Source organism: Saimiri boliviensis, chromosome 1, assembly GCF_048565385.1.
Source record: "Saimiri boliviensis isolate mSaiBol1 chromosome 1, mSaiBol1.pri, whole genome shotgun sequence".
NCBI lineage: Eukaryota > Metazoa > Chordata > Mammalia > Primates > Cebidae > Saimiri > Saimiri boliviensis.
In genome coordinates this window covers 208,970,327-208,983,916 of record NC_133449.1, presented here as the reverse complement: position 1 = coordinate 208,983,916, position 13,590 = coordinate 208,970,327, and the positions used below count along the sequence as shown (strand labels likewise).

The window sequence follows — 13,590 nt, the reverse complement described above, 5'->3', positions numbered from 1 at the left end:
TAAGTCTTGATAACATATGATAGGGGAGATTCAAATGGCCTGGTACATTTTTGGGTTACTATGAGTACATATTCAATTTATTTTATACTAACATTATAGGCCCTGGTGAATTGGATTGCTTTGATACGGTAATCCATAGCTAATAAAGCTTGCTCAAAAACTTAGAGAAATGTACATTTTAATAAACTATCTGGAAAGGCCCTACCTAATCAAAATGTTCATCTTGACACTTGTATTTTAAATTGTAGCATGTAATATAAGGAAAAGGCATGAATAAGGCAATTTATATTTAAATCATAAATTGTGTAGAACATTACAGATATTTAAGCATAAGGCAAATAAAAATGTATGCCAAAATTTTAATTCTAGAAAAGGTTTGTAAAAAATAGTGTATTTGGCATTTCTTAAAATAAGTATTAAAGGTGCAAAAATTTGCTACATTTTGAAATTCTCGGTTAGGAAAATTTAAATCATTTCCTTTATTTGAAGACTTCCTAGTTTGTAATTTAATACCGTTCCTGATTAATTCCAGGGAGCATTGCAGAATTATGCGAGAATGTATCATTCCTTTGCAGAGCATGTTAAATAGCAATGTTTCTCAGAATATATTTTGAAAAGGATTGGGCTGTAACATAAAATAATAAGAGTAAAGAGAGGGAAAACCATACATAAACCAAAAAGCATTTAAATAATATTTGACAGTAGGAATAAATTATTTTTAAATATTGCCTTTTAGAAAATTGCTTCGGGTATCAAAACTCATATTACAATCTGAAAGCTCTTCCATAACATCAAAAATTGAGTTCTACATGATGAGATCTGATTATAACCCCCCAAAATAGCTAGGAATAACCTATTGTATTTGAATCTTTAAAAAATAAAGTAATCATGCTAATATAAATAGCATCTATATTTATTAATTATTGTCAATGCTTCATTGTTGGCCTCCAGTAAATGTTTCAAAATTGCAGAATGCTACAGTGGCTTCTAAAAATTACAGTTAAACATTTCTGCACAAATCAGTACAGAGTCTGAAAACAGACTTGCAAGTAATAGAAAGCCATGGAAGAAGATTTAAGCACGGAGTTTTTTGGAATCATCTCTGGGAAGGCAAATTGCAAACAGTATTAAGTGAATTAAACAGCAGTTGAAATACTAAATCAAACATCTGCCATGGAATGTATGGTGTGTATTACTCCATTGTAGCTAAAATGACCCACTAACATTAGTCAGTGGGAGCATAAATTAGATATTAATGACTGTCACTTGTGAAATACTTTATCCTCTCAACCACAAACAAATGTACTACACAAAAATCATTAAGGATTCCCTAACAGTCATGGGGTTTTTCATATTGTTCATATTCCCATGCATCCACTTAAAAATGAATGGTTTGCCTAATTGCCAACCATTAGGGCTAAGGGGAGTGGAAAAACAAAAGCACCGACAAAACCTTCTTAGAAGTGATCACCTGATGTTGACATACAAAGTATAATTAAGAATTTGGATATAAGAGAGAAAAGAAACAGTGAAAAAAATGATTTAATTTATTTTACAATTTTACAAATGATAAAACAATAATACCCGGTTGCTATACACAAACAATAAGAAAACAGTGTTGAACAGAATGAACTTGACAGAATAAACCTCATCTTTCAATTCCACAAATTGTATAAGAAATACTCAGTAGCAATTATTCTGTGCAGCAATGCTATCTCTGTAAACTCTTTTTTTTTTTCCTGCTATTTACATTTGAAACACTTGTGCTTTTGCCAAATACAAATAAAGAAACGATATTTATTAAAAGGTGCTACTTAAATGAGAAACACAAGGCCTGGAGCCACAATCTGAAAACTGTAATTCGAATACATTGCTAGCTTGAAGCCTTTACTTTTCTTCTTTATTATTACTTTTAAGATTTGGACATACTAGACCCTCACTATAACTCTACATATGAACGACATAAGATTCAGTTATAAACTAGATACCTCTGAAAGCAGGTTAGTAACTGAAGTCTCAAAAGAACTTCTTTATTCTAAAGTGGCCTTACTTATCTCCAGGGGAGTTCACAGTGCAGACCCTGAAGATGTTAGCATAACACAAATCTAGTGTGTACATATTACAGACTTAGTGTGTATACACACATATACACATATATAACATTGTATATATGCATCACACATGTCTATTTGTACTATATAGATATATCTATAGCACATATATAATAAAATATCTATTTCTAGGTGGGCCTTATTTGAATTTTCTTTCATCAAATACAAATAATAACCCTCATTCAATTTTTAAAACATTGGGATATTGTTAATGTTTGATGGGAAAACTTTCAAACTGGTAGAGATGACAACTAACTATTCACAACTCTTCCCATGCCCCTTCCACAATTATATATACTCCCTACAATAACCACATGAAAACAACTCTTTTATGAATCAAATATCACATTATATGCATTATGTCTAACTGGCTCAATTAGAAATAAATTAATTTGTTCATCCTTTTTCTGTATAGTAACTGAATAACTAATTGGTATGTACACTACCTCTAGCATTACTTAAATAAATTGCTTTTGTAAGCATAAATATAGAAATTCCCATTAGCAATTGATATACAATTCATATGATATACAATACATGAAGACATTTGAATGCCCAGCACCTTCTTTCAGATAGAAAAACTTCCACAGTAGTTTCATCAGTCCTGTGAGCTGAATCATTAGATTTGCCCAGAAAATCTATTACTTGCTAACTTTTTATTTTTTTGCAACTTAACATTAATTAAAGCACAGGCTGAGTAATAATGATGAAAATGTTTCCATGGCCTATTCATGTCAACAGCACAATAAAAACCATGTTCTGTAAAGGACAGGAATATTTCACAATCAGCTACCTGAGCATTGCCAGGTACAGGGTTAAATAGTGAAAAATAAATTAAAATATTAAAACTGAGTATATGATATTTTCAAAATTAAAAAAAGAAAAAAACTCCAGATATTTCAAGTATGCTTTTATAGTATGATTTTGTTATAATTCTTTATGCTCCCCTATTGGTTAAATCTCAACTCTTTTTCTTACTCTTTAGCCTTCATTGATCTTGCCCTGTTCCTAGAAGGAGGCCACAGTAGACAGTGAAAGCCAGAGGACAGACGGAAAGGTATACAACAAGGAATAAAATGGGCTCGTACTGCTTGTCTTCTTTGAACCCTAAATACCTTTAACTTAATTCATTCTTGACTATTGAAAGTTCCCTGAGATGAACAAAAGTAGTCTCAGTCGATACTGAAGCCCTTTTCTCATGCTGAGCGTTTTTGGAAGTGGGCAATGTATTTAGGGAACACAAAGGATAAGGTGACAAAGCAATGCGAAAAAGCTAAAAAGGCACTACTCAATGCATCTACGAGACAAACATCAATGCACAGAACAATGAATGGCTGAGATACGTGTGCTGTGGCCTTAACATTGTTTAAATGTATTTATTGAAAATATACTAAAAATGGGAAGATGCGATGGCTCATGCCTGTAATCCCAGCACTCTGAGAGACTGAGGAGGGTGGACAACCTGAGGCCAGGAGTTCAAGACCAGCCTGGCCAACATGGTGAAACTTTGTCTTTTCTAAAAAATACAAAATTAGCTGGGTGTGGTGGTGGGTGCCTGTAATCCCAGCTACTTGGGAGGCTGAGGCACAAGAATCACTTGAACCCAGGAGGTGGAGGTTGCAGTGAGCCGAGATCACCTCACTACACTCCAGCATGGTGACAGAGTGCGACTGCATGTCAAAAAAAAAAAAAAAAAAAAAAGAAGAAGAAAAGAAAAGAAGAGAAGAAAATATACTAAAAATGGCAAGGTACCTTGCTACTGCTTTTTAAAAACATACTTGAATGAGTGCCTGGATGGATTTTACCTATAAGAAATTTGCTTGTGACTTCTAGATTTTTGTTGGACTTAAATTAAAGGCAACTTGAACAACTTATTTGCAAATAGTCCAAATTTAGATTTTATAAATCACTTTCAATTTGTTAAGTAAACCTGACTTTTCAACTTTACATGTGTCTAATTCTCTTACAATATCCAATAGATAAGAGGTTTAATTATAAAAGTACATCAACATTCCATTCATTTTTAGCTATCAGTCTCCTATATGCATTATATTTTACTCACTTATAGACACATACGTTCTCAAAAGATGTAATATTCCATATCCCAAGGTTTTATTATATTTAAAAAAATACTACATGTAATTTAAAATATTGAGAATTGTACTACTGTGAATATCCTTTTCCCTGGACAAACACATGCACACACACACACACACTATGGTTTTTATTCATTTCTCAGATTGTTTTCCCTAAGAAACAAAACATATATATTCTCCATGCCATTTCTTCTTTCTTCAAACTGTCTCCCCAAGAAATAAAAAATCAAAGTAGAAGTGAGAATGCAGTGCTTCTGCTTTCTAAACAAACAATCTACTATCATAGTATAAGTTACCAGAAAACTGGCCCATTGGTCAACTCTGTTATACATTAAATTTTTAAAATTACTTTGTTAATAATTTCATGTGTTTCCTGAAAAACACATGTGATATTGTGACTAAGTTTAACTACAGAATATATTGGTCAATTAAATTCATTTTAAGTGCAAAATATTGACACAATTTTCTTGTTAAACCTCTTGAAATTAAACATCTTTGTTTTGAAAACAATACTCTGTTAAAATTGATATTTCTGCACTAAGAAATTTAACAGTAATGTATACAGCATTCCCATATTTCCATTTGAATAACAAGGGAAATATCAAAGAACTGGAAGTCACATTTCTCTATATCAATCAAATATTTATTCTAAAGGGCAAAATGCTTCCACAAAATTATTTTGTAATGTAAAACATGTGAAAGACATTTCAAATGAAAATAAAGTATGAGTTTGGAAATTTAAAAATATTTAGAGACAACTTTCACATTCATAGCAAAATAATATATTCATGTTAATTATATATTATTTTCATTAAAGAAAAATTGTTTGCTTTAATCTTTGTAGAAACACAAGTATAATCTTTGGTACCAAAGATCTTTTTTCTTCTGCCTATTTTACCATCTCAGATGACATGGAACATCTTTTCTTTAGAATGGCCTAATATTACATAGTGGCACAGTTTAGCTGGTACCTTCTACACCATTGCAAAATAATATGGAGGTTTAGAGTTGTGCAAAATAAAACATTTGTTTAAAAAAGTCTTTGTGTGATAGATTTCCAAAAAATATAAGAAATTTAAAAATAATTACTTAAAGTTTATTTTCCTCATTCATATGTATCTCAGAAAGGATTTCTAAGCACCCCAATACCCAAACCAAAAGAGATTCCAGAAGACAAAAACATAAATTTAAACATAAAATTTATAATCAGACTCAGAGTCCTGACTGAAGGCATTTACTTGAGTTGTTTAATCTTATGGATTTCATTGCTCAAATCGCTTCCATCTTGATTTCTGATGACAAGGATGGTTTAGTTTCACAAGGACTGAGTTGTGTTCCTGGGGTTTCTCTTCCAATGTGCTTGGAGTTGCTGTGGGCAGCCTGACAGTGATGAACATATTTACTTTGCTAACTAATGATGAGTGCACTGTTGGATCTTGTAAACACTACTGATTATACATTCAAACTGTATTCTTAGTGGAAGTGGCACTTACTAGGACCCTTGAAGTCAAAATATTTAATTTTTAGAGCACTTTGCAGGTATTTCATCAGCTGGTAGTAAGTTTCTCATGAACGTCCTTTATCAACCTTTCAGTTAATTGGTGGATGCTGAAACCCAGCCATGTTTTGGATCCTATTTTCAAATCTTCGGAAGCATCTTCAGAAAAGAAGTCCATATTGTCTTTATGTTTTAAAATGTGCTTTATTGCTTTACACACTTTCCTGTTGTCAGTTTTAGAGCTCCTCTATTATGTAGCACATTTAATGTTTTGAATTCTAATGGCATTCTGTGAGGGCTTGCATTAGAAAAGTACCTATATTTTAAGTCATCATAGTAATGATATTTGACAGCTTTTCCATTCAAATCCTTAGGAAATGGCCAGAATCCATACAGGTGAATTTCATCACAGAATCTTGTGGCAAGTGTATACATGAGGAGACCTGTGCTGGGTCTTTTGATAGGAACTTTGTTGGTCAGCCAGTAGCTGGAAAAACAAAACAAAACAAAACAAAATCAAGAAGAGAAGAATTTAGAGAAATATAGAGTATATCCTATAACAATTACATGATGTAGAAAACTTAAAAGGTATCTTTATGAATAATATTTTAAAGGATAACTGAAGAATTATTTTTAAACATTTAGAAAATTTGATGCTTTTATTTAATTTTTTCTTTATCCCTTATTTTCTTTCTTATTCTTGAGGTTATATAAATACCCAGGGGACCTGGGATGTAGGTAAATATTACTCTAGAATCTCAAGTTTGAAATGAACCAATAGCAAACATTTTTATAATATATAGAGTAACATTTTCTCAGAAGAATTAAGTATGACTGCACAAGTCATGATAATTGGGTACAGATTAAGTAATCCTCCTAAAAAAAAATAGATGGAAACTATGACTACAGATTTTCAAAATGTTGATAATACAATTAAAAATCAAGGAAAAAAGACTTTACCTATGTTATATCAGCTGATTTATTCAGCTCTATTTTCCAAATTACATTTTACTAAAGCAAATTAGAAGACTTACTTCTATTCACATAAGAACAAAAACAATAAAAAAGTTGTAGAATAATTGATAGTTTACCACTTATACCATTTAACATTTTATTAAATAGGTAAAATATATTTCAATGATTGTAAGTATTTTATAGGCAATAAAGTACTTCAAAATGTTTAAATCCATCATTGCTATCAAACATTGTTGTGAAAAGCATGCAAACTCACAAATTAATCATCACCTCTGTAAGAAAGGGGGCTTCCAATATTTCTTGGCATATTCATTTCCTTAAGGATAATGATCTTTTTTGAAAGCAGCTGAGAGAGTGTGGATTTTTTTCTTATTTTTAAAGTAGTCTAATTATAAACACAAAAACTTAATATGTTTCTAAAATTATTTAGATTTTACTATTGTCTTCTATTTGGAGAGATACGTATTCTGCCATCCAAATTCAAGGGGAATATTATGTTAGATTCGGATGGTTGCTGTATTTAATAAACTTGCTTTAGATTTAACATAATATTATTTTTTTCTTTTCTCTCTTTTTTAAAACTTTTATAGTGCTTTCCAGGAGAGATAAAATACATCTAGAGTACTGAGTATGAAAAAAACGTAAAGTGATATGTTACTTCATTTCCTTAAATAAATTTATGCTTTTAAACTTCACTGGAAACATCCAAAACAGGAAAAATATACCTGGCCATTATAATTCTATATTTTGTCTTTCATCTTCTCCCTTCTCCCAGTCAGGATTGGCCTTACATATTTTCTCTTTTCCTTTTTTTTTATTTTATTTTATTTTATTTTATTTTATTTTCTCTTTTTCTTATTTAGTGAAGGCTGTGGGCTAAATATTTTGAGCTGTATGAAATGTGTTATGAACCCTTTGATATCACAGTTGTTTTAAGACTGTCTATTATCCATAAAGAAAATTTTATAAGGAATTTTCAGAGAAGAACATCTAGGAATTTTCTCATAACTCACAGGAACTGAATGAGCAAAACCATAACCTATACACTATTGACATAATGTGGAATCCATAGACATTGATTCTAAGCCAGGAGCATACTCAAACTTCTGGGAAGACTTTGAAGAAACTATGATGTGACCTGAAGCTCTCTGGGCTTTGAGAAAACAAATATTTTTTTAATTTTAATTTTAATTTTTATTTTTTTATTTTAACATGAAATAATGATTATGGAAAAGTGTTGTGAATGTGATCTGTGTATGGTTACAGATGTTAGGTGATTAAGTTGATTAGTTAAAAAATGTATCTGTTTATAAATGTTTAAAGTAAGCCAAGAAAATTCAAATTCAGTAAAAAAAGAAGAGTATTTCCACTGGCAAAGTCAATGATTAGAACAATTTGGCAGTATGAGGGTCATGCTGAGTTATTTCTAAAGTGAGAAAAATGCTGCTATACTACTTGTATGAAACTCCAAGTTCTAAATATCAATGAATGCTTTCTATTTTCTAATTTTGGAGAGATTTCTTAGAGGTTTATATAACTACAACTGCTCATAGACAAATACCAAAGCAATTTCTATACGCAATACAAATAAGTAACTACAATGTCAGAAATGCTGAAGGCAAAATTATTGGCTTACATGCTTTAAAACAGTGTCAGAGATGTACAATAAACCTTTTTTGATACAGGGCATCTTATGAGGTATCACAAATAAAATATCACTGAAGTGCCTTGAAAATGAAACTGATTGCAAAGCATCTTATTTGAAAATAATGAGTAGAGTGGCTTTAGAAACTTTTTGGGTCTTATTCTAAATAAATAACTATATGCAATTAAAATATTGAATTAATTTAGCTTTAGAAATGTTAACAGAAAAATTAGTTTGATGATATTTGATCTGCAATACTTTGAATAATTTCAAAGAAAAATATGCCATCAATATTTCAGGACATTTTTGAAGAAACAATACAAAATAAAAGCCACTTATCCTATTGATTTCTAAAAAGTGTCACAGAAAAATACACCTTAATAAATGTCATCAATATGTAACAGATAAGTTGAAAATGCCTTAAATAAGTCAGGCCATAAGTAATAATAACATTCTAAAAATTTAAAAACACAGACCTGATCAAATGCAGTCTATAAGACTATATTTTGTGTTTATTATCAACCTAATGTTGTGCCTGAAATTGTATAGGCCAATCTAAATTATTGCAATTCAGTATTTGCTCAGTAACAAATTCTACATGTAAAAAGAACAAGAATAGACATTCTTTTTAATTCTGTTAGCGTAATTGGTTAGATAATATTAAAAGGTAGAGCCCAGACTGCAATTTTGAAATCCATACCTAAATGTATCCACGTTTATACAATTTGATATTTTAAAACTGCAAATTTTTATGTAGTATATAAAAAATAGAATATTAAGTTGTTTTTCATCCTCATTGGAACAAATATTAAACTGAAAATAATGCATTGATAAAATCATGGAATATTCACACTGTTTCAGTATAATATGTTCCAATTTTTACTTCAAATGTACGTTATAGTTTAAAATTTAGCAAAATTTTAAATTCAATAATTGAGCTGCATACATGTATTTCTTTTTATGTAAATTGATTTCTTTTTGAGTCACGAAATCAATGTAAGCTCCATGTATAAAATTTGAAGGGAAAAAAATCTGAGTAAGAAAAACCTTTACCTATAATCCAACCACATAAAGATAATTACTGCTACTGCTACAACATGTGGCATCCTTTTTCTTCTCTGGCTGATTTGGATCTTAATATATGTTACATTCATACATAGACATATACAAATTATTTTTTATCAGAAGAGTCTATGTTTTATTTTTAATATTGTTAATTTCCTCTGTTCTTCCTTCCTTTCTTTCTTCTTTCCTTACTTCCCTCCTTTCTTCCTTCTTTCCTTACCTTTTGTTTTATTATTATACCTTCTTCTGTTGTATGAAACATTCACTCTTGACTATATGTGTAAATAGAACATTTATAACTTTTTAACACATTTGATAGCCTCTGTAGATCTTACTTCTCTCAGCGTGAAAGCTCTGTTTTGACCAAGTGAGGTGTCTTATATACTCTAGCTCCAACATATTAGTTTCATTTCTTACTTCAAACAAACTCAAAATATGAAAAATATGAAATGTCTCTACCCACCAAACCAGTGTGCTATAGAAGGCTATATTTATAGTCAGAAGATAAAGCTTTGAATTTGTGATATGTTTATTGATACTTAAGAAAGCTGTGTCACTTCCTTGGAGCTCAGTTAACAATATTTAACATAAAAAGTTGTGATTCTGCAAAAGAGAAAGTAAAGGTAAAAGATCCTAAAGCTTGATATATAATAAGTAATACTACTTGACTTTCAACATATCCCAAAATAATCATTCTTCAATCCTACATCTCTCTTGGAAACTTCTGTGACTACATATTGGCTGGACAATTGTGGTCATGTCATGCAACCTCAGTGGAAATGTTTCCTTAATTGTGAAACAAACATTTAATTCTATGGCTTTGGGGTTTCCTCTATAACATTATAGTGCAGTTTCAATCTTCTCTCTCCATGAAATTGTGTGACTCATGCTTACTCCTTGTCTACTTCCTCCTCACCATTTTATTCTCTTTCCTTCCTTCAGGTTGTAATACATTGCAAAGAAAATAAGGTGCCTAATAAATACTTATTGATTTTAAATCCAGTATGATTTTATATTTTATATCATAATAAAAGCAGATAATAATCAACTGATGAGTCACAATACTTGATTATTTCAAGCAATCAGGGTTTTAGAAAAAAAGTTATATTTAACAATATTGATACTAAGGAGAGCTCACATTCAACATACTGACAGACACAAAGTATTCGTTTGTATTTATATTTAAATAAAAATGTCTAAAAGTTTAGAAGTATTACATGGTGCAAAAGTAGTTACGGTTTTTGCTATTGAAAGTAATGGCAAAAACAAAAAACAACAACAAAAAAAAAAAACTGTGGTTTTTGCTACTGGAAGCAATGGCAAAAACTGCAATTAATTTTGTACCAAACTGATAATCATATTTTTCCTCTGAAAATGTTATTCTTCTTCCAAGAATAAAATGTGACAATTTCTAGAAGAATTTGAATATAGAGAATAGAATCTCACTATACCAATAGTTGTAATTTAATGTTATATTATAAGCAAAGTTTTCATTAATGAGCCCAGAAATTCTTCTATCTGGAATGTGACATGAAGTGTATAACAAAATATATCTTTATACTCTTAATTCATGAGTCTCCTCTATTTCTCCTCTCATATTTATCTTCTGATAACTGAGATTTGTGCTTGATACCCCTGGAAGACTACGTCAAGTGTAAAAATATGGCTTTTGATCTTCCAGTCTAAAGTAATTTGAGATATTATAAAATAATTGGCTTTCTATAAGGAATCTTTGCAGGAAATGTCTGCACAACCCCAACTCTACAGTCACCCCAGAAAGCTAACAGAGACCATTTATGATGATATTATTTTTCCACCAAAAATCACAGCATGGAGCAAGAATAAATATATGTGTTTTGAGAGTCCATCAGTCACATTTATCAATATGTCTGTTTATTCTTATGAGAAGTATATGTGTATCAGCTATATAACATGGAACTTAAAGCAGTCATCCCTGGACATATTGAAATGGAATATCCCTGCTGTTTTCTTCCCAACTGGTAAAATAGTCCTTTCATTGTATTCTAGTCTGCAATATATTATGTAAAACACAAATAAGTGAATTTTGTTTTGAAATTATTTTGGTACAGTTCAGGATACCTTTTAAGATTATGAAATAGCTTGTGCTGCCAGATAAAGTAGGGTCGACAGTAAATTCTTCAAATAAAAATGGAACTTCCAGCACTATATTGCTGAGAATAATTCACTCTGCTATGAATTAATTCTTATAGTATGCCAGAAAGACAGTAAGTGATAGATCTTAAATTATCTTCTAATGCATGTAAATAAAGGGACAGAGAGGTATAATTAACACGATTTGGCAAGCTGAGAATAAACATAGGGGTAAAAGGACAAGCAGTTATCAATAAGTAATAATAAGAATAATTTACTGAGTATATATAATGGGCCAGAGACAGTATAAAGAATTCTATATATTGTGCTTTTTCATTTAATCCTGACCAAAAACCTGTGAGTAGATGTTATGTCATAGATGAGGACATTGAGGTTTGGTGGTGATGGGAAAGGAAGGTTAAATAATCAATGTAAAGTCACAGAAGTTGTAGGTAACAGGACCAAGATTTAAGCTCACTTATACGTGGCCATAACTATTTTAATTTTAACAAAAAAAAATGTATCCTTAGTCACTTAAGAACATTCAGCTTGGAATAGAGAGACCTTAGGATCATGTTCAACACAGAGTTAATTGGTGGAAAAAAGTAAATAATGATCTACATGGTGTTACAGTGATTAACAGGCCAGTATCAATAATGATTTTTTTTTCTATGTGTGAAGATTTTGGGGAATGTTTTTAAAGGTAAATAAGAGATGACCAGTATAAAAGGCCCACTTATCACATGTAATGTACACTCCCAAAAGTGCTTGAAGTTAGAAAACAATTTTGTGCTTTCAGTATACACATATATTCTTTAACCACATTGCAAATGACAAAGGCAATGACATTGTACCAAAGGGTAAGAATTTCCATGCAAAGTTGCATGATGCTTCTGAAGGTATTTTGAAGTGTCATTAAAGTGAAAGCAGAAGTTTGTAACTTTAAGAGGTCAATTGTTAATATTTTTTCTATGTGCCCTTTGTATTCAGAGCTCTGTGTCAAGTAGCTGAGAAGAAAGTAGAAAATCTTTCCTACAGAAGCCCTTCAGAGTATATATACAAAAAATGCTTTATCAAACTTTATAAGCTTAATTCTTCAGAGGCATAAAGGACTCATGCCATGAAGAAAGGAATAGGAATACTGCTTTATGCTCAGTTATCACTATATTCTATTCAGTACCAATGTATGTTATCTGAGGTCTATCACAGAAACAAGGCTTCGCCCTTAACTCTGAGTTTCATCCCTCTTCTTTTTATCTGGCTATGCACATTGTTACATCAATTGTGGATACAATGTTAAGAAATTCTAGATCTGCCTATTCAAGTTGGTTTTGACAACTGACTCATATTTAGTGAATACACAACTCTCATTATTGTGGTATTAGTAATTTTACTTCATATAGTTTCAAACCACTTTCACATGATCCTCATAAAATATTACAATATATGCTACAGAATATAGTATCATCCCTACTTCATGGAGGATGCAGCTGTGGCTAAAGAAGTAAAACAGCTTGCCCAGTTTTTCTCAGCCAACAAGCTGTACATTGGTATGCTGGTGAATGCTTAAAGCAGACACTGGATGTGGGGAGACAGTGCTACTGATATATATAACATTCGGCAATTTCTGTGGTGTAAATGTTACCATCATGGCTGATTTCAAGCTACAAACCTGACATCAGTGAACACTGAATTAAGAAGAGATGACCCAATCAGATATTGCAAGACAGTACATGCCAGCTCCAGTACACTGCAGACTGCAGAAGAGACAGAAAATATTCCTCCTGACCTGTAGCTTAATAAGTTTTGAACAAGAAAAGTCTATTTAAAAAGTTACTTAGAAACATTTTCAGGTATTAGTTGTTTATTCCATTTGTAAAGAGAGAAAATAGAGTATTATTATTATCTAATAAAATTAGAAACAGAAGTGATAAATGATGTTTTTATTTTGAACTCATATTTATCACAATCCTGGATACACAGTTGGTACTTAAAATGCTTATTTAATTTGTTATTGCTGGTATTTTAGAGATTTGTAGTGTTAATTAAATGGAACATTCTCACAATTTGCCAATCCTTGAGTGACAA

General features: G+C 30.9%; 1 protein-coding gene across 1 annotated transcript in view; it reads right to left on the bottom strand.

The window, feature by feature from the left end:
• Window positions 1-1,510: 1,510 nt before the first annotated feature.
• The window catches only part of ST8SIA4 (ST8 alpha-N-acetyl-neuraminide alpha-2,8-sialyltransferase 4), an 89,562-nt gene continuing 77,482 nt past the window's right edge, over window positions 1,511-13,590 (bottom strand). The window contains exon 5 of the mRNA XM_003920723.4: window positions 1,511-6,192. Coding sequence (XP_003920772.1) covers window positions 5,910-6,192 — 283 coding nt within the window. The 3' untranslated portion in view covers window positions 1,511-5,909. The remainder of the gene's footprint in view (window positions 6,193-13,590) is intronic.